Source organism: Mustela erminea, chromosome 8, assembly GCF_009829155.1.
Source record: "Mustela erminea isolate mMusErm1 chromosome 8, mMusErm1.Pri, whole genome shotgun sequence".
NCBI classification, from domain to species: domain Eukaryota; kingdom Metazoa; phylum Chordata; class Mammalia; order Carnivora; family Mustelidae; genus Mustela; species Mustela erminea.
In genome coordinates, this window is record NC_045621.1 from 24,990,841 (window position 1) to 25,012,435 (window position 21,595).

Consider the following 21,595-nt stretch of genomic DNA (forward strand, 5'->3'; position numbering starts at 1 on the left):
ATGGTCAATATTGGCCATGATTAGTTTCTTTTGTCTACTCTTCCACTTCCTTACATATGGCTTCAGAATAATTTAAAATATACAAAATGTAATTTATTATGACAAAAAGTTTCCTAAAATGACCATTTCTTTTATGAGCTTTTATGGTTTTTAAAATTATGGTATATCCAAGTAAAGGCTGTTAAAGTGCATGTGAACATGCAATGTGTTCAACAGGACACAAGACGATGAACACGGTACAATGGTACAATAAACGATCAACATGGTCCTTCTACACAATACCACTTTTTAAAACTATACTGAATGTCCAGAAAAAGATCTGCAAGGGAACAGTGGAAAGAAGAGGAAGGAGGAAGGTGTCAACTCTGATGCTGTGTGAACGGCATAGAGATGAGGGACAGAAGCACCAATTTGACTTGGAGACAAGGTCAGACCTTGGATAAAGTGGTTTTGATGGCAGAGCAGGAAGAGATAGCGAGTGCATGAAGCAATAAACCACAGTAACTGTTTCTCTAGTGAGTGCTACTCATAACTATCAGTTTACTCATTCCTCTTGGGATGTGCCCACAAATATCAATAAATCAGTACTCTCAGATTTCCCTTTAGGCCTAGGTTCAAGAATTTGCAACCTTTCTCTGGCAACGGTCCTTCTCCAGCCAAGAACTGTATTATGTTTCGCTTTCTGGTTTACAACAAAGTGACAAGCTATTGTGCTGGACTTGGTATCTTTCCAAATTCCCATACATTTAGAGCAGACAATCTCAGTTTATTTCCAAATGCAGCTGATTTCATCCATTATCCTTGATCCTTCTTAATTCCATTCTCTTAAATTACTGTGCTTAGAGGCCAAATATACAATCCCCTCACACATATATTCTGTGAGTATGCCAATCAAAAGAGAAATCCGAGATAATTAATCAATATTCTAGGTCTTAAACCACCAAGCACAAAAATTAATAATCAACAAAAAAGATATCACATTATATGGCATCAAAAAAAAAATCACGGTATACCAATGGACTTTTTAAAAAATACAAATGTAAATCTCATACTTCAAAGAAACAAAATGTCAGAGCCTAAGCAAGTATGTTCATCAACAGTAACTACAGTATACTTGTTTTACACAGATAGGAATAAGTCCACTATGACAGCACAAAACAACGTTAATGAAAGTACTTCCCAAAAGTACCATCAGTAGCCAGTGGGTTTCAAACAAAAAGTAACCAATGAAACAACAGTCTGAACAAGTGAGATGCTCCTACTGTCTAAAGTTTTCCTTCATAAAATGGCTGGCAGGATTCTAGTTTACATTTCGAGTCCTTACATACAAAGCTCACTATCTCATACGGTCTTCAAACATGCGCTTGGACGCTCCTGCTTATACACAGCCCGCTAAACCCTAAGCCCTCCTGTATTGTTAATGAACTGGAGAATGGCACAGACAAATGCTACAGATGGAAAGATACTCAGTTAAACCTCAGCCCTGCATCACAGGAGATGGAGCCTATTAAATCCTGTCGTGTTTCTGCTCTGTTGTGGACCACTGAAATCTGAAATGAGAATCAAGTTTTTATGTGGCACCTTCAAAACCCCAGAGCAAGAGGAGACAGGGCGTACGATTTCTCCTTTATCACATGGGCACAAAAAAGTCGCACGACTTTTTTTCCCCATAACGATAGATTTCAATGGACTAACACTTTCTTTAGACTTTGTGTAAAAAACAAAACAAACAAACAAACAAACAAAAAACGGTTTTAAATGTACATAACGAGGGGTGCCTGGGTGGCTCAGTCAGTTAAGCAACTGCCTCATGGCTTAGGCTCAGCTCGCGGTGCCATGGGAGGGGAGACTGCCGGACATTCTCTCCCTCCTCGCACTGGCGCTTGCTCCCCCTCCATCTCTCTCTCTCTCAGGTAAAGATATCTTTAAGCAAATAAAGATAAATAAATGTACATACTTAGCTTTACCTTCTTTTTTGCAAAACAGTAACATTTGGAAGAAAAGTCACATGTCGTTAGGTGCACAGAAGACTATCAATGTGACTGATTATTAATTGAAGATAATGAGAATAACTTTGCTCACTAGGGTTCTTTTTGATTACTAAGACTAATGAGAAGTTCTTGTTAAAGAATTGAACTGTTGTGTTTAACACTGCAGCTTAACCCCAAAGGCAAGAGTTCAGAATACAGTATAACCCTTTAGTGTCCTTTTTACTCAAGAATATGGTAGAATCTGCCCCTAGCTAGACCCAAGAGAAGGCTTACCACTCAAAAAAAAAGGGGGGGGGATGGACAAATTCAAATTTGCACATACACATACAGAGCATCCAGTCCCAAACATTCATGCAAAAAGGCATTTTTATTAATACTAAACCTATCACTCATGACAGGCTACCAAGACAGTTCATGAATGAAATCCTTCATGAATTCTATAAAATTGCAAACACACAGACTTTAATTTTTCAAGTCACTTGGCTTGCTGTGAAGCAGGAAAGGCACAGAAATTCAAAAGAGCAACTTTTTTTAAGCTATGAAACAAATTATGTTATAGCAGATTAATTTTTTTAAAAATTAACTAGGGCAGTGGGACAATTAACAGGTCCAACGGTCCATGTAATATTTTCTAATTACAAATTCTACACCCTTGCAAAAAAACTGTGTTAATGTCAGAACAAGTACCAAATTCTAAGCTTTATACATCTCTTAAAAAAAAAAAAAAAAACATATGCTACTCTCCATATACTCAAAGTGGTTCTGATGGGATGAAGAATTTTTTTTTACGTTTGCGGGGGATGAACTGAAGGCAGAAGAGGGACAACCACTGAGGTTTTGACCAGTCACCAATATAAATATTCTCAGACAAAAATGAAGCACAGATGATATGAACCTTTTTATCTGAGGTTGAAACAGAAGTCATTTTCCCTCTTGCATAATGGACTCTTATTTTAGTGCATAAGAAGGAAATTTCTCATGTAAAATCCAAGTAAAATCAGAGTTAAGTGAAGTAATACTGGATTCAAATGCAAAATTTTATCTTTAAAAGTGGCAGAGTTTGCAGAGCCGAAACCCCAAGCACGTAAGAAAGTATTCTAAGTGGAGAGTGATGTAAAAAACAGTAAGGTGTTAGATTAACATGAAATCTAAACAAAAGATCAAGTCTGAAGTAGATACATATAACCTTCTACTATATCCGTATTCCCTCTATAATCATAAAGACTTAGGGTCCCAAAATCTTGCAGTAGGAAATTCATAGTTCAGGTATCATAGCCTCCACGAGAAAATACAGGACTGGGTGACTTCACTGGTGAATTTATCAAAGTCCTTGTGTTTTTTAAATTAAACAGAGAAGATGATAGATAATATGAATGATAGATAGTACTGTATGTAGTTAATTCCTAGTTACCTTGTCTTGCCTTACTTGTAGGTTTCAAGATTTCCCTGCACCAGTATTTAGTAAGATGCTTTTAGATTCTCTTAGCTTTGCAATAAATCATATTCCATTCTTTCTTTTCCTATACCTGGCCTTCCATAGGTATTTAGAGCCTAATTACATTTCTGAGTTGTTGACTCTCTCCATATCCTGAACTTCCAAAAAGATTGTTATTTTCACATTTTAAAAGTATTACCGGTGCCTGGGTGGCTCAGTGGGTTAAAGCCTTTGCCTTCGGCTCAGGTCATGATCCCAGGGTCCTGGGATCGAGCCCTGCATTGGGCTCTCTGCTCGGCAGGGAGCCTGCTTCCCTTCCTCTCTCTCTCTGCCTGCTTCTCTGCCTAGTTGTGATCTCTGTCTGTGAAATAAATAAATAAAATATTTTAAAATAATAATAATAAAAGTATTACTAAAAAAAATAGCTCTTGAGCCTTCTTTCCAAAATTTAAAGTCACATGGTCTTACTACCTTTTATGACAGCTTAATACCAGAACATATCAGAATATATAGCTTTCTAATCTGGATCCCTTAGTCCTCATATACAAGCTTTGCTCCCTTCTAAAGAGAACCAAAAATAAATCCAAGGCCGGATTTCTGTCTCAGATTTTCTTCGTCCTACTAGGGCTAAGTTACAAAATTTTTTACCCCTCTCTATAAGTTTGCTTACACACAACTGAAATAATTCAAGTTAAATTCTTATAGTAGCATAAAACGTATAAAGCCAATCAAAAAATATCAAATGTTGGGACGACTGACTGGCTTGGTCAGTAATGCATGTGACTCTCGATCTTGAGGTCTTGACTGCAAGCCTCACACTGGGTGTAGAGATTACTTAAAATATATATATATTTTTTCTATATTTAGTATAATATATATACATATATATATATAATCTATATTTGGTATAAGGACATACGTCTTCCATCAAACATGCTTTCAAGAGAAACTACATTAGCCATGACTTCCTTATGTCTGTAGTGCAATGAAAATCAATGGACTCAAGATAGGTTTATATGCCTCCTTTAGCTTACAGGGTCCTCAAGTATATGGAAACAAAGACAGTATTTTTTTGGCATTCAGTACTCAAGAGCTATCACAACATTTGACTAAAATATACAGAGGCAGACCCAAAGCTTTATAGATTTGAGATACTCTGCTATACATATGAGAAATATAATAAAGACAGTAATTTCCTCAAACATTCTGTCTCACTGGTGTGCCCTGTGTTAAGAATCAGTAAGATGATCTTCATGGGTCTTCTCTTAAAAATCATAGCCTTAATGGTGAGTGCTGTGAAATATGTGAGCCTGATGATTCATAGACCTGTAGCCCTGGGGCATTATATGTTTAAAAAAAAAAAAAAAAGATTCAAGTAAAAAAAAAATCATAGCCTTAGATAAAACTGCAAAATAGTTTACGGGGACTGTTTAAAGACAAATTTAATGAGATAACAAAAAATCCATCTTCTCTTTAAACCTGTATTCTACTATTAATATATTACTACTTGAGAGTGATAACTACTAATAACAAAACTGGTGAAATCTCCAAATATTATATACTACGCAAATTATAAAACTGACAGTGGTGTGCCAAATGGAGGGACAGTTTATTTCTGAAAGGTACTCCATTCATGTTCGAGTAACCAGAAAAGGTAGAAAGCATCCTTGATTATCTTTAAGGAAGTGGAGTGGGAGACTGGGAAGATGGTGAAGTAAAAGGATTCTAAGATCAATCACCTTGTCTCATGGATACAACTAGGTAACACTCCTGTCAGTGTAAATAACCCAGAAAACAACCCAAAGACTGGCAGAACAAACCCCACAATGAAAGACAGAAAAGGGGTTAAGAAGAACAGAGACTGGGTGGGAGGCTAATCAGACCATCGCATCCCTGGAAGAAGCCATGGGCATAGAGGAGGGAGAAAAAACAAGACTGTCACCAGGGAGCTCACACAGGGAAGACAATTCCCCATAACATTTGATTCTGAAAGTGAGATCTTATAACAAGAGGGAGTTAAAGCCTAAAATTTTAAAAATCAGCCAACTGGGGTCTGGGAGAGCACAAAGGGCATTAGAAGTAGAGTTCCCACCCTTAAAGAAACATAATGAACAGCCAGGGGAGATAAAGCATAGAAGCACCATTTTAAAAACCATTGAGGGGGGGAACCATCTGGGGGATACCAAGAATTATTTACTCATCTCAGAGTGGAGGGAGTTTCACAGGGAGACTGCACCAGGAACAAAGGAGTCATTTTTCTCCCCTGCCACCAGGCACAAACAAACTGCCAGCCACGTAGGGGAAACAGCACAATGCCAACATTCACTAACTTGTTTATAAGAAGTCCCGCCCCCTGGAGCCCATCTTTTCTCAATCCCAGCCCCTCCAGAAGACCTGTGCAAGCCTTGCCAACACCACATCTCCCTACCCGCACTCACTGCAGGGCCTTGGTCTGAGGAGTGGTGGAGAGCCCCCATGGACTACCATACACCCTATTAAAACTACGTACCTCACCCTAGGTAGGGACCCAACAGTGCCCACAACTGCACTACAGATGACTAGATTTGAAGGGAAAAGTAGCCAGGAAACAACATCAGGGTTCATGCTACATACATAGGAGACACTCCAGAAGGGCCAGGTTCTGGGGAACAGGGAACACTGCAGTGCAGGGCACTATAGGACCTCTTCTTCACAAGGCCACTACTTTCAAGAGTAGGAGACACAGCTGACTTCCCTAACACACACAGACAGACACAGAAAGTCAGACAAAATGAGGATACACAGAAATATGTCCCAAATGAAAAACGGGACAAAACCACACAAAAGACGTAACAAAAACTGATATAAGTAGTATGCCTGATAGAGAATTTAAAGTAATGATCATAAAGATACTCACTGGACTTGAAAAAAGAGTGGAGGACATCAGTGAGACCCTTAATTAAAAGATAAAAAAGAACCAATCAGAGATGAAGAATATAATAAATGAAATTAAAAATACACTAGGTGAAATAAACAGCAAGTTAGAGGAAGCAGAAGAATGAATTAGAAACTGGGAGGTCAGAGTAATGGGAAGTAATCCAGCTGAGCAGGTGAGAGGAAAAAATTGGGCAAAACTAAAATAGACTAAGGAAATGCAATGTCCATCAAGTGTAATAACATTTGTATAGATACACCAGAAGAAAAAGAGAAAAAAAAGAGGCAGAAAATTTACTTCAAGAAATAATCACTGAAAACTTCCTTAATGTGGTGAAGGAAACAGATATCCAGATCCATCCAGTGGGCACAAATATTCCTCCAACAACGTCAAACCAAGAAACTGCACACCAAGACACTTAGTAATTAAAAGGGCAAAAAAAAAAGGGGGGGGGGGTACCTGGGTAGTTTAATTAGTTACTCAGCCAACTCTTGATTTCAGCTCAGGTCATCATTTCAGGGCTGTGTGATCAAGCCCCTAGTTGAGTTCAGCACTTAGCGTGGGGTCTGCATGAGATTCTCTCTCTCCCTCTTCCTCTGCCCCTCCCCCTGCTTGCATGATCATGCACTCTCTCAATAAATAAATAAATAAAATCTTTTAAATAAAGTAAAATGGCAAAAAGTGATAAAGAGAGAGTTTGAAAAGCAGCAAGAGAAAAGAAGATAGTTACATACAAGGGAAAACCCCATATGTCTGTAGTGGATTTTTCAGCAGAAACTTTGCAGTCCAGAAAGAATGGCATGATAAATTCAAAGTGCTGAAAGGAAAAACTCTGAAGCCAAGAATACTCCATCCAGCAAGGCTATTATTCAGAATAGAAGGAGAGAAAAGGAGAGATTCCTAGACAAACAAAAGCTAAAGGACAAGTTCATAACCATTAAACCAGCCTTATAAGACTGTTAAAGGGAACTCTCTCAGTGTCAAGACAAGACCACAAGTAAGGGTAAGAAAAGTAGGAAGAACAAAAGCACTAAAAATAAATCAATCAAGGGAATTAGAAAATAAAGTAATATAAAGTATAACATCATATTCCTAAAATGGGAATGGGGGGGGGGGGGGGAGAAGGATTCAAACTGAAATGACCATCAACTTTATGCAGACTACTATATACAGAAAGTATTACACACAACCTACTGGTACCCACAAATAAAAAATCAGTAATAGAAATACAAAATAAAAAGAAAGGAATTCAAGTGTATCACTAAAGAAAACCATGAGAGAAGAAAGCAAGAGAAGAAAGGTTCAGAGAAGAACTACAAAAACAACCACAAGACAGGTTAACAAAACAGCAATAATAAATACGTACCTATCAATAATTAGAATGCAAAAAGACTAAAGTCTCCAATCAAAAGATGGAATGGGTGACTGGAATGGTTTAAAAAAACAAGACCCATCCATATGCTGCCTATGAGAGACTCCTTTCAAACCTAAAGACAAATGCAGATTGAAAGCAAGGGGAGACAGAAACATTTATCATGCCAGTGCATGTCAAAAGAACGCCAGGGCAGCAATACTTGTATCAGACCAAATTGACTTTGAAACAAAGATTGTAACAAGAGATAACACCATATAATCATTAAGGGGGCAATGCAACAAGAAGATAAAGTGATTGTAAATATTGATGCATCCAACATGGAGGTATCCAAATACATAAAACAGTAACAAACATAAAGGAACTAATCAATATAGTGATACAATACTAGGGATTTTAACACCCACTTACGTAAATGGACACATGACTGAAGCAGAAAATTAACAAGAAAACCGTGAATGACACACTGGACCACATAGATTTAACAGATATATTCAGAACATTCATCCTAAAACAGAATACACATTCCTTTCAAATGCACAAGGAACATTGCCGGAATAGGTCACATAGGTCACAAGTCTCAACAAATTCCAAAATATCAATGTCATACCATGCATCTTTTCTGACTGTAACAAAATGAAACTAGAAATCAAACATGTGAAAAAAATTAAGCAGAAATACAAGGAAGTTAAATCAAATGCTACTAAATAATGACCAAATCAACCAAGATATCAGGTAAGAAATCAAAAAGTACATGGAGACAAATGACAATGAAAACACAATGGTCCAACACCTTTCAGATGCAGCAAAAGCAGTTCTAAGAGGGAAGCTGACAGCTATATAGGACTAGAAAAGAAGAAGCAAGAAAGCAAGAAGCAAGAAGCAAGAAAAATCTCAGATACAAAACCTAACCTTACACTTAAAGGAGCTAGAAAAAGAATATATAAAATTCAAACCAGCAGAAGGAAAGAAATCATAAAGATTAGAGCAGAAATAATCTATACAGAAACTAAAAAAAAGAACAGGTCAATGAAACCAGGAGATGGTTCTTTGAAAAGATCAACAAAGGTGATAAACCTATAGCCCGACTCATTAGAAAAACGGAACAAAGAGAATATAGGGCTCAAAAAAACACAATCACAAATGAAAGACAAGAAATAACAAATGACACCAAAAAAATAAAGGATTGTAAGAGAACATTATGAAAAATTATATGCCAACAACTGGACAACTACTGATAAATAAATTAAGGTCACAGGATACAAAATCAATGCAAAGAAGACATCCAGATGGCCAACAGACACATGAAAAAGTGCTCCCTATCACTCGGCATCAGGGAAATACAAATCAAAACCACAATGAGATATCACCTCACACCAGTCAGAATGGCTAAAATCAACAAGTCAGGAAATGACAGATGCTGGCGAGGATGCAGAGAAAGGGGAACCCTCCTACACTGTTGGTGGGAATGCAAGCTGGTGCAGCCACTCTGGAAAACAGCATGGAGGTTCCTCAAAATGTTGAAAATAGAACCGTCCTATGACCCAGCAATTGCACTACTGGGTATTTACCCTAAAGATACAAACGTAGCGATCCAAAGGGGCACGTGCGCCCGAATGTTTATAGCAGCAATGTCCACAATAGCCAAACTATGGAAAGAACCTAGATGTCCATCAACAGATGAATGGATCAAGAAGATGTGGTATATATACACAATGGAATACTATGCAGCCATCAAAAGAAATGAAATCTTGCCATTTGCGACAACATGGATGGAACTAGAGCGTATCATGCTTAGCGAAATAAGTCAAGCAGAGAAAGACAACTATCATATGATCTCCCTGATATGAGGAAGTGGTGATGCAACATGGGGGCTTAAGGGGGTAGGAGAAGAATAAATGAAACAAGATGGGATTGGGAGGGAGACAAACCATAAGTGACTCTTAATCTCACAAAACAAACTGAGGGTTGCTGGGGGGAGGGGGTTTGGGAGAAGGGGGTGGGATTATGGACATTGGGGAGGGTATGTGCCCTGTTTGTGCTCCCTCTCTCGCTGTCTCTCCCTCTCTGTCAAATAAATATTAAATATCTTTAAAAATAAAGAAAGAAAGAAAATAAATAAAGAATAACCACACTATATTAAGTCAAGCTTATCACAGGAATACAACACGGTTTAACATTTTAAAATGTATTAATGACATCAACAAGCAAAAGGTCTGAGATTATCTCAGTTTAAGTGAAAATTCATGCAATAAAATATAGTCTTGTTAAAAAATAGTAAAATAACTAGAAGATCTTTATTTTTAATATTGATTGTAATGCTAACTGTAAACCTACATTCAGTATTTCTTAAAAAATGAAAAGAGAACTATGCCAACTATCACATTATTTTATAATATCCTAGAAACCCAGACAAATGCAGTAAGAAATTAATAAATGATAATCCAACCCTTAGAATTAGGTGTTAGCTAGCTTTCCTGTATGTCAGAAATAACAAGCTCTATTTATTAACAGAACAGCCAGTTCACCAGAGCAACAAAAGAATCAAATACCTAGAAAATCTCTATAAATACTAAGTGAAGTTTATTAAATCGACTATAATCCATACCCTTACTCAATTTCAATCACAACCCTAATAAGATATTTCTTAACACCGTGTATCAGACTTCACGTGTAGGAAGCAGCTGATAAAAAGAGTAAACTCCCTCCCTCAGCCACCACTGTCCCCACCACCACTTCAGTTCAGACTCCCCTCCCCGGGTTAGTGGACACGCCTCCCCGCTGAGCTCCCAGCTCCTGTGCAGGATGAACTTTTCAATGTAAAATCTGAACAGTCTGGCACACGGGATCTCTCTGCCTCTGCCACCTTCTGCAGCCTCAAGGGGCCATCCTCCTCACTTTCACACCAGTCTTACTGTCACTAACCAAAGATCCTAGAACTGAATGGACAAATGGCCTTGGCTACCGTGTACCTCAATACCCACCAACTCCTTCTGAAAAGCCTACCCTCCTATTCCTTGTCTTCAAAAGTCAGTGGAAGTCCTCCTTCCTCTAGAAAGCCTTTTACGAATGCCTCTAGTCACATGTAAAGCCCCTAATCTAGATTTTCACAGACTCTTGTGCACTGACCTAGGAAGGCATATGTCACAGGGCTCTGTAATCACTGCTCTGTCTGTTCACGTCACTAGAAAACAAGGAGCAGATCCAAGAGCGGGGGTTGAGGAAGTCAAGGAGCAGTGGGGAGAGTCTGAGAACACCTAACAGGATGTCACTGAAGACCCAGGAAATGAAGGCATCCAAGTAAGAAAACTCCTTCAACCTCGAAAGAATGAAGACGACTACAAAAATGTCTGTTACAGAGCTGAAGATTTTCCCTTGGAAACTCAGAAGAAGGAACAGAAACTCTACCCACCTACAACTTTGATTAGTCAAAGTACCAAGCCATCAAGAGGGAAGGACAGAAGACCAGCTTTCACCCTTTCCCGTTCCAACCCTTCCTCCTTCTTTCAGGGATAGGAGGAGTCTAGTCCTGGTTATTGAGAGAAGAGTTCCATTAAGAGTAAGAGACATATACAGAAATAGAAGTATAAGCAGAGAAAATTAAAGTAATATGCTTGCCAACTCAGATTCTAGAGTCAGAGATATTAATGGCTTAAAATGAACAAGAGCTTTAGGCAAAAAAAAAAGGAAGAAATAAAGAAAAAAAGTAGTAAGAAGTCCATATAGTGCCCTGGCCTCCTCCCCAGGCTCTACTCTTAAACGGAGAAAGTCAAGAAATGAATTCCATCTATTGTCACTTGTCAGTACTTAAAAGGACAATATACAGAACCCTGGCAGCAAGAAAAACAGATCTTAAAAATGTCAAGGCAACAGAAATGGGAAGCCATGAGCCCACGGCAGGTAACATACTACGGCTGCCCAATGGACAAGAGACTAAGGACTCTGCCCAGGGAGCACACGTCATTTACTCTAACATCTGCCATGAAGCAGTGCTACCACCCCGGAAAAGGAGCAGCTTATGGGAACGTGGTTTCAGACTTTCACTCCGCACTTACAGTGATCAGGGAGCAGAAGGAGGCAATTCTTGGTGCTGTCAGACCTGACCCTTTTTCCAAAGGGAGGAAAACATACACCATCTTTTCACGCATTCAAACACTTAACTCATTTCCACTACAAACGAATGTGGGTACGACTATGTTAGGCACTTGGCAGGACCAGGAGAGCAGGCATGATTTAGAAAGACTGGAATAAAAACTGCTGGAGGCCCAGGGGGATGGCTGCAAGAGCAGCAAGAGGAGGCTGGAGAAGCCGGTGGTGCCTCACTGCCCAGGGCCTTGGGAACCACGTGTTGAAGTTTACTTTAAAAACTTTAAGAGGTGCCAGTGAAGGGTTTTAAGCAAGTAAGTGATCTGGCCAGATATCTTTTTAAAAGTTCTTGGGTTGCGGTGTGGGGAATGAACAAAGAGAAATAATCTGAAAAGGAGGAAACCAGTTAGTAAACTGGTAAAGCCAATCAGGTGAACAAGTACTATGAAACAGAGTGGTGAAAAACACAGCCAATACCAGAGAATGATGCCCACCAGTCTGGAAATGAAGGAATAACGGTATTTAGAAACCGCTACCACACACTCTCACAGCCCAGATGAACTCTACGGCTCTATTTGCACTATAGCTGCCCCACCAATCTCCACCCGATGTTATCCCCAACCTCTCACCAGATTAATCCTCTTCCCCCACTACCCTAAACTTTATCAACCAGCTATCCAATTCAGTAGCCACCTGGCCCATGTGGCTATTTACATTAAAGTTCATTTTCAAATTTAGTTTCTCAGTAGCAACAGCCACAGCTCAAGTCTTCACCAGCAGCAGATGGCTAGTGGCTACTGAGCGCCCGGCACAGAGAGAAAGCATTTCCATCGCTACAGAAAGATCTTACTGGATGGCGTTTCACTACAGGTATACCTAAATCTGCCACTTCACTAGGTAAGCCTATTTAAAAACAACACATTCATCTGAGAGGCACCTGTGAAGGCAGACTCGGCTCACTGTCTCATGCCCACACCTGGTATATTAATAAGCTTCACGGTGTAGTGAAGAATCATGGTGTACAAACCACCAGATAGGCCCTGTGTTTTGGCTCATTAATCCTCACTATGCTCTGAAGAAATAGAAAGGCAGCAGGCATCACACATGTTTTATAGGTGAGGACACCAAGGCACAGAAATTAACCTGCCTGAAGCTATAAAGTCAATAATGGAGTCACAAATAAAAGCTGAATTCCCTAACGCCCTGACCAGTGCTCCATTCATTAAAGTAGTCATGGCTGATTTAAGAACCCAAGGATGGAAACTATTCAGTTTCACCTGACCCAAACAACAATTTGCTTTAGCAAATGGCAGGCTATACCCACAGGAGGGTCATACCTATTGGTCCACGTGCATGTGTCTACACACACATATATAGACAGATGATACGTGTGTGCGCATACACACATGCAAGCCAGAAAAATAAAAATATGGAAAAATGGTCCCCTTGAGTATGCCCCAACAATCTCACCATATGTGATAGAAAATAAAGATATTAGACCCACTTTCTGAAATTAACAGCACCAAGGTACTCCTGCATTATTAGTTTTTCAATTATGCTATAAAAAAATTACAACCTAAAAGCTCTGCATTCTATAATTCTTGTTTGCCTCTGTAATCAAAGTAAGCGTGACTTTTGTGTGCTCTTTCCAAACCTATATAAGGAACGGGGACATGAAGAGGCAGTTCTTCTATTTCCATTTCAACTCCCTCATTAACTGAAAAGAGTAAAATAATATATAGGGAGACATGAACCAAGTTATAGATTAAAGATATAAAATCCATATACGGCAATTGCTTGTGACACTCTTGACAACAGCAATTTTAAAATGCAGCCGCCAGCATTCGCTAATGCATCTCTGTGCCCTGACACTGCAAAACAATTTACCCCGAGCTTCATTTGACTGATGTGGAAAGTCTAAGAAATAACTTGAAAACACTGGCCCGACATCTGAATTCTTACATATTTTAACTATATATGCAGAAAAAGCATAAAAAAAAAGAATTTTTAAAACAAATCTAAAGTACTGGGAAGCACACAAAATAGTTATTTCTGTGCTTCTAATTCTTTTCTCACTAATAAGTATGACTCAATCTACAGAATATAACTAAGTGAATTTATGCAGAAAAATCAAAGCTTCCGAAATTAATTTGCCAATCATTTCTAAAGTAAAGAAGCAAGTCTTCCTCAAAAATGTAAGTATTCCAAAGGAAAAGGGCATGAACGCTGATTTTAAATAGAGACTATAATGGTCACGTCTAACCTCGATTGTGAAAGGCAAGAAAGAGAGCCACCCATCTGGGTCTCCGAGGGTGTGTTCCGTCACAGTCTTGACTCAGGAGTACAAGTCAACTGAACAACAGTGTTTAAGCTGAACGACTTACACAGCATTCCTGGAGGCTCCGTAGGAAAGTAAGAGCTTGACTATATCCAAGTGTCCATTCTTGGCAGCATCATGAAGCGGTGAGTCATTCTGATAGCCAGTGGTGTTCACCAATGCCTTATGCTGAAGCAACAACTCCACTACCTTCAGGTGCCCATGATTGCAGGCTTCATGCTAATTAAGTAATAAGAAAAGAAGGGAGAAAGGTGATGAGAAAGAACGATGTCTAGTATCATAATAAAATTGCACTTTAGAAAAGTAAATGTGAACTTCAGTCAGTAAATTGGTTCCTACCTAAAAATTCATACAGACCGTAAGTGTTGACCCAGAGTAAAGCCCTGTTAATAATCTTAATGATCAGATACATGATGATCAAGATCTATGCAACTGATGGAAAAAGGGGTTATTTATCTGAGCCTTTGGTCACCTACTTTTCTTTTTTAAAGAAAATGTAGTTGACCAACTCTATATATGTATAAACCAACTCTAGTTCCTGAACTCTTCGACAGTAAAAAATTACAAACAACAAAAAACTCAAAGTATTTAACAACTAGATCATTCATAAAAAGTGAAATTTTCCATGGCCAAATAGCATTCACTAAATCAGGTATTTAGCCATATGCTAAGTGGGGCATCCACACATATATAGAACCACCCCACAAAGTGAACATCCAGGACAAGACAATCTTCTCTATTTGCTGAAGCTACAGATTACTGTATGGCTGGTGTCAATACAGAAATAACAGGTAAGGACTCAAAAAGAATGAATGATGTAACAGGTAACAACGCAATGTTCAAGATGCCTCACGTACAAATCTTTCCTCATGTCTAATGAACTGTTAACGAAGCCACAATGCTGTCCTCCCATAAATCTCTAGCATACTGTGCTTTTTATGTATATCTATTCAATTCATAAAAAGAAATACCACGTGAAATGTCTGTAAGGTCTATTTCTAGGAGAAAGGAAGCCAAATCAGACATTGGGTTCTCTAATAAATCACTCATCAAACTTCACTACAATTGGCCTTACTGGCTTCAGAAAACAAAAACCAAAACCAAACAAACTAACAAACAAAAATCTGACCTTTCTCTGAAGAGGTTAGTTAGCCTGTGGAGTCAAAAATAACAAAGTGACTTTGATCCAGACTAAACCCTCCCAGCTTAGAAAGTTGGGGAGAAGTTATTATACACAACTTTGAGCCTTTTTGATACCTGGCCTAATGAAAATCTCCCAATTTCTATGATAAATTCCAGGTCATGGGGTAAGTTTTTACCTCCTCTACTGATATCACTACAGCTGTCTTCAAATTGCCCACAACAAGCCCAAATAGCATTTGCTTCCATGAATTTGTGCCATTTCTTTTCCAGACTATACTTCACATTGCATCTTTAGTAATAATGAAAGATTTTTTTAAATGTTTAATGTAAGCCAAGATTTTCTACTACCCCTCTATATTTGCAATTAGGTAGGTATAAATGAGGCTATAACAGATTCTCAGTAAGAATCACTGCCTTGTGATACAATCCTATACCCTGTTCCTCTGACGTCTCTTTGTTCGAAGAAATCTGGTTCCAATGACATGCAAAGTGGCAAAAGGGAGCCTCGTGTCAGTTATAGCAATCACCTCTGTATGTTGGCTACATTAAGCAATATAGTGTGACTCAATTCCTAAATCTAAAGGTAGTCAGTGAAAAGGTAGCCAATTTCTTACCTGTCACAATTGAAAAGTTAGATGAAAAAATCATCACTTTCCTTTACTTGGTGAAAATATAAGTTCTTCAGATTAAAAAGGGAGTGTATATTGCAGAAGATAATATATAGACAACTACATAACTTTAAGTATAGTAACAATAAAACACAAGCAAAATGAGAATATAAAACAAATAGGAAACTACCAATGGTGTCCATCCAGCATGGTCTTTAACATTTGGGTCACTTCCATTTTGTAAGAGGTACTCAACAGAAGGTATGTCGCCCTAGTAGAACAATGAAAAAACAAAAAGAAATTAAAATCATCAAAAAAGAAAAGAAGATACTGAGATTCAGGTTTGGTTTGAAGATTCAGTCTTCTTAAAGATAGAATCAAAATTAAATCTTTTCTCTAATGCCTACTACTCATGAATCATAAGTAAGAAGTAATATATGGATGAACTATTCTGAGGTACCAGTCATGAAGTCATACAGTCCAACCTTGAATATCAAGTACAAAATCCCTGCGATTAGCAACCCTTATCAAAAGTCATTTCAAAATACCAAATAAAGGGCACTAGCCAAAAATCAACTGATGATAATGAAGTATTTAAAGTCATCACTTCATTTGTGAAAAACATCCTTTTTGAGCATGCATTAAAGTAATTTCCAAGTACTGTTTAAAGCAAAATTACGGCTAAGAAGGTTACTCAGCTAAAACTGTTAAAAATTGTTTTCTTATTGACAGTTACTCCATTTATCCTTAATACATCAATTCAGTTTATATTCACTTTATTTGCTCTTACTTTTCTAGGCAAAAGCATGGCTTATTTTCTCCAAATACTTCTGACACAGCTTACTCTGAAAAAGGCTGACTAAGTTACATATGGCAAAAGTTACACCTATGACAAAGCTGTGTTCAACTGGTTTTATGAAGAGTTTTAGGGAGAAGGACATCTCTCTTCTCCCACTCCCAGCCCCAATATTCTTCTGAAATGAGTTTTTCCCCTACTGGCTGGATTATCTAGAAATCATTAAATCTCCTAAAAATAGTAACCTTTATTTGCTTGTTTTGGGCTACCTCTCAAACACAGCAAATCTTAAGATGATAGCTTACTTAGTTTTCTACTGAAAAAAAGTAGACTTGCAACATACATCTTTATGTTCCTAAATTTTTAAAATGACCCTAAACACTTAATGGATCTAAAAAATAAACATTATATATGTTTCAAATCAATTGCCTAGCTTCAGTTAAAAAAACATTTTCCCACAGAATCTTAGGGGTAAAATTCTATACCTGTAGTACAAGTTAACATTTAGTTAGCAACATTCACTCTATCTTCAAGTCAATTCCAAATAAAACTAGGAACGTCTGTCAAGATACAAATTTGAATTTTTTAAAAAATTTTATTTATTTATTTGATAGAGAGCGAGAGAGGGAACACACGCAGGGGGAATGATAGAGAGAGAACCAGGCTCCCTGCGGAGCAGAGAGCCCAATGCGGGGCTTGATCCCGGAACCCCAGGATCATGACCTGAGACAAAGGCAGACGCTTAATGACAAGCCACCCAGGCGCCCCTTGAATTTTTTTAAACAATCCCATGAATCATTTCTCGGCCTTTTGGCTAAGATCAAGTGAAACAATTCCATGAATGTAGAGGCAGATGAACTGCCAGAACCACATACATTCATACATTTCCAACCATCAGATGAAAGTATCCATGGCCACACACACACACACACACACACACACAAAACACAATAAGCTCTCTAAAAGATTTCCTCATTCTAACTCTACACAGTAGTCACGAAAACCTATTAACCTAAAGAAGTCCATAAAATAATATAAACACAACTATGGGATGAAGAATCACGGGGAAACAGTCACACAGAAAGAGTGACAATCTAAAGACTCTTGTAAGGTTGCTAGACAGTGCCTTTTTTCTTTTATGTCACCTTGTCATACTATCAAAGTGTCTTCTGTTAACAAACCAACCCTAGACTTCCCTGAAACACATACCCAGTATGCAAACTGCTTGTTATTTATACCCACCCTGCTTTCTCCTCCCTAGTACTTAAAAGTCTGTCATAATCTCATTGTTCTACTTTATGTAAATTTACGGTCATGCACATAAATAAAATTATGAAAATTATAGATAGAGTCCACACCAAATGAGTAAGCTTGAACCAGTATGGAGTTTCTGGAAAATAAATTAACTTCTGCTTCTGATTTCTTTAAATTACTGTCTTTGCTAACAGAATATTTTCTGAATAATAAGTACTCACTTTTAGACTCCCCACAACTTAAAAGAATAATTGAGATTTTCTTAAACCTCAGCAAGAAAAATAAAAAAAAAATCGTCTAAGGAGTTTTTCCTAATGCTTGTAAGAAATTTTAAATGGGTTTGGTATTTTCAAGGAATACCTAAGAGGCTGAAAATAAAGGGAGATGTGTACCACAATCAATTTTCTTATTGCTAAACTTTTGTTCAAAAAGATCCTTCACACATCCATACATGTTACAGCAGTATAAATTAACTTTCCAAACACACACACACACTGACACACACACACACACACACACACACACACTATTTTTCTAATTATAAAGACCAGTTCTTCTAAAATACAGTTAAGAATATTTTGATAAAAATGGTACCCGACATTATAATAATGACAACTTACCCCAAATGGTTAAGCTTTTCCACATAAATGAACTAATCAGCTATCTAAAACTTCTAGATATTGTTAAAAAATTGTTTTTAGTCATCTAGAATGAAGCTCTAAAATATATTAAACACTTCCCTGGCTTCTCAGACTTTACTGAATAAAACAGTTTCACAGATGATTCTGACAACCTAGTCCGTGATGGTTAAGTTCCCGATATCAAGGAGGTTCAGTATTATAAAAGTGGTAGGTGACAGAGGGAGAAATGGATACTGAATCTAAAAGATGTTCTAGAAATTAAAATCTTGAAAATATGCTGCGAGTTAGCGTGAGTCCTTTACTACTTTCTCAGGAAGGTAGCATGAAGGACATGTAGTAACATGACTTTATACACAACATGAATGCCTTAAAATTCAATGAATTACAAAGGCAAATCCTAAAGGAGACTCCTCACAAGAGATGTTCTCTCTACCCAGGAGATTCCCATCACCTTTGTTAAGTGTATCATGCCTTGTAAGTTGCCTTCAAAATATGATTCATTATGTCTGCATCAAAAGTGTATCATGACATGTCAAGGTCAAGACTTTTTTCAATTCCATGACAGATTCAATGCTGTGGCATGAATTATGAGTAATCATTACCATTTTAAGAATCTGCTAGAAATCTGAGGATGTTTACTCCAGCAACTACAAATCTTTAAGGAAAGGTGACATAATAAAATAACAAATCAAAATTTTCTCTATGTCTAAAGAAATACCAAATACTAAGTTTTTTAAAATGGAATCAGAAGAATAAATAATGAGTGTTTATTGTAGTTTCTACTTAGGTGGAACACTTTCTCATAAAATCTCACATTTATGACATAATGTTCTCAGTAGCATTTTAACTATAGATGACATTTACATTCAAGTACACCTAGAAACACAGGCAATAAAGAGAACTGACTGGATCTCCACTTATGTCCTGGTTAAATGAGAATGTGCACAACATCCCAGACATCCTATTAATGAATATTCTGCTTGAAATTCCACAGTGTAATAAAATGAAAGTATAAATAAGGAATTCAAGAATAATCCTCTGTGGGGTTGGCATCCAAATACTGCTGAATGTCCAAAAATTAGATGGCTCATCTGTAAATCCATGATTCTAAGGGAAAAGGATTTGAGAAGTAATCATACAAACAGAATCTGCCGGCAACAGAGTAGCTGTCTACGTTCAGGTAGCCTGAATTTAGGCAGACTGAATATTTACTAAGACCCTTCTATTGCCAAGTACAGAGGTTATCAAGATAAATAAGGTAATAGATGCCTTCCATTAGCCCAGAAGTCCACTTCCAGGAATTTATCCTAAAGATACACCCCCTCACATATGAAACAAAGATTGCTTACCACAGCACTGTTCATAAAAGCAGAAGAATAGAAACAAATGGGCATCTATCAGTAAGGGACTAGTTAAAAATAACATAGAAAAAATTGATAAAAAGCAATGCAACTATGAAAATATACAAAAACCTCTGTCCTAATATGAAAGCATTCGTTTATATTTACATAAAGAAATTCACGAAGGACACACAAGTTTAAGAAAGGTAAGGAGGAAAAAGAGCTTGCCAGTAATAGGGTGTCTAGGGGCCAAAATGGAAGTGAAGTTTTCTACTACAAATACTTTTATTCTTATTTTTAAAACATGCAGTTAGTACTCGTATTTTGAAGTTAAATTTTAAATGAGAATATGCTCTAGGTAACCACACTATTTGAGTCATGCCATAAGCATAAAGCTAAATGAATATAAATGCAAACAAAATAATGTCACCATAGAGAAGAAACTAATTCTGGGAATTCTGAGACTTATTAAAAAAGGTAGGATGTAAACTGGATTTTGAAGGTTGTGTACAAAGAGCCAGGAAGGAAAAAGGAAGCATGTAAAGGAAAGAATTTAAGAGTCAGAGAAAAGAACATTAATAGCATTAATGAACGTACCTGAACAATTCATAAAACTAAAGTTCAGTGTGACAAGAGAATGGAATGGGGTTCAGATCATGACGACATAGAAAATTTGCTCACTTATTCATCAAATTCACCTGTAATGTTCCAGGCAATGTTCGAGATCTTGAAGACAGAACAGTGAACAAACAGAATTCTTGCTCTCATTCTAAAGAGAAAGGCAGGAGACTAAGAGATCTATAATCATGTCGGGAAATAACAGGAAGAAATATAAAACAAGCAGGGCTGCTACTTTAGGTAAGCTAGGAAGTCCCTCTGACATTTGAGCAGAAGCCTGGAGGAGGATGAATGCGCTGGGCTGTGTAGGCCATGGGAAGGACTGTGGATGTGACTTTCAGTGGGCCAGAAGTTACGGTAGAGGAACAGAGAATGACAAATTTTGACTTGGATCAAAATTTAGGTCAAAATTTATTCTGGCTTCCATATAGGGATCTGAATACAGGAAGTGTACAGGAAAGCAGGGCAAGAAATTAGGAAGCTACTTCAGTGGTGATGGTTAGAATAATCACCCCCCCGTACCCCTGCAAAACTGTCTGTGTCCCAACCCCCAGAACTTGAATATGTTATACAAAAGGGACTTTGCCATGTGCTACAGTTTCTACTATATTTTAGGGTAATGAGCTTCGATGGGGAGATTCTGCTGCACTGTCCGGGTCACCCCAGTCTAACTATAGGAGTTGTTTAGAAGCATCTGCTGTTGCAAGCTTTGAAGACAGGAGAAGGAGGGGACACAAACTAAAGAACAAGAGAATGGGGGCACCTGGTTGGCTCAGTCAGTGGAGCATGCAGACTCTTGGATCTCGGCGTTGTGAGTTCAAGGCCCCATATTGGGTGTAGAGATTACTTTAAAAAAAAGAGAGAGAGAAAGTGAGAGAGAGAGAATGGCCCTCAGCAGAAAGTCAGCAAGAAACAGGATTTCAGTCCTCCAACCACAAGGATCTATCCAGTTCTGTGCAACATCCCAAATAAGCAAGGAAACAGGTTCTCTCTTAGAGCCTCTAGAATGTAACCAGTTGACAAATTGATTTTAGTCCAGTGAGACCCATACTGGCCTTC

General features: G+C 37.9%; 1 protein-coding gene across 1 annotated transcript in view; it reads right to left on the minus strand.

Annotated features, from left to right (window-relative positions):
- The window catches only part of BARD1 (BRCA1 associated RING domain 1), a 75,929-nt gene that overhangs the window by 20,254 nt on the left and 34,080 nt on the right, over positions 1-21,595 (minus strand). Inside the window, exons 5-6 of the mRNA XM_032354739.1 lie at positions 16,078-16,158; positions 14,183-14,355 (exon numbers count right to left, since the gene is read on the minus strand). Coding sequence (XP_032210630.1) covers positions 14,183-14,355; positions 16,078-16,158 — 254 coding nt within the window. The remainder of the gene's footprint in view (positions 1-14,182; positions 14,356-16,077; positions 16,159-21,595) is intronic.